Source organism: Populus euphratica, unplaced genomic scaffold (assembly GCF_000495115.2).
Source record: "Populus euphratica unplaced genomic scaffold, PopEup_1.0 scaffold8960.1, whole genome shotgun sequence".
Taxonomy (NCBI): Eukaryota; Viridiplantae; Streptophyta; class Magnoliopsida; order Malpighiales; family Salicaceae; genus Populus; species Populus euphratica.
Genome location: NW_011508734.1, coordinates 1 through 646, shown reverse-complemented (window position 1 = coordinate 646; position 646 = coordinate 1). Strand labels below are relative to the sequence as shown.

The following is a 646-nucleotide window of genomic DNA, read 5'->3' as shown; positions in this document are numbered from 1 at the left end:
AGTGGAAGGGAAGGCATCTGTTGACAAAACAATTCTTAGAACTTTGGTGGTAGTTGTGTATTTATTGATTTCCGCTGGCAAGTAGTGTTGCTATCTGATCTCCATATATAACCTTCTAAACCTGCTTTCCTTCACAAAATTAACAGCATAATACTCGCTTGTGTCCACATAAGAAAAGGGAAGGAAGAAAAATGTCGAAACCAGGCATCACCACCGTCATTCTGACCCTAGCCCTCATTTCAACAGTGCCAGCAAATATGGCAGCAGCCCCGGCCCCGGCGGAAGCACCTGCACCTGTTTCAGGTCTTGGTTCGGCCACCCCGGCTCCCGTGGAAGCACCTCCACCTGTTTCAGGTCTTGGTCCGGCCACCCCGGTTCCCGTGGAAGCACCGGCACCTGTTTCAGGTCTTGGTCCTGCAGCATCTGGACCAGCCCCTGGTAATGATTGTATAACACCAGTGCTGAATGCGTCTGATTGTTTGGACTATGTGACAACAGGAAGTAACTTGACCGTTCCTGACAAGAATTGCTGTCCTGAGATTGCTGGGTTGATAGAGAGCAATATTTTATGTTTGTGTCAGTTGCTTAGTGGTGATGTTGCTAAGCAATATGGACTCTCAATTGATTACGGCAGAGCTGTTAAGCT

At 48.0% G+C, this 646-nt stretch overlaps 1 protein-coding gene across 1 annotated transcript; it reads left to right on the top strand.

Annotated features, from left to right (window-relative positions):
• Positions 1–7: 7 nt before the first annotated feature.
• Positions 8–641, top strand: LOC105120383 (non-specific lipid transfer protein GPI-anchored 2-like; the record flags this gene model as incomplete). Its single annotated transcript, XM_011018544.1, has 2 exons — positions 8–354; positions 406–641. Coding segments are annotated over exons 1-2 (399 nt in total), but the record flags the coding sequence as incomplete, so codon positions are not given.
• Between the last annotated feature and the right edge of the window lie 5 nt (positions 642–646).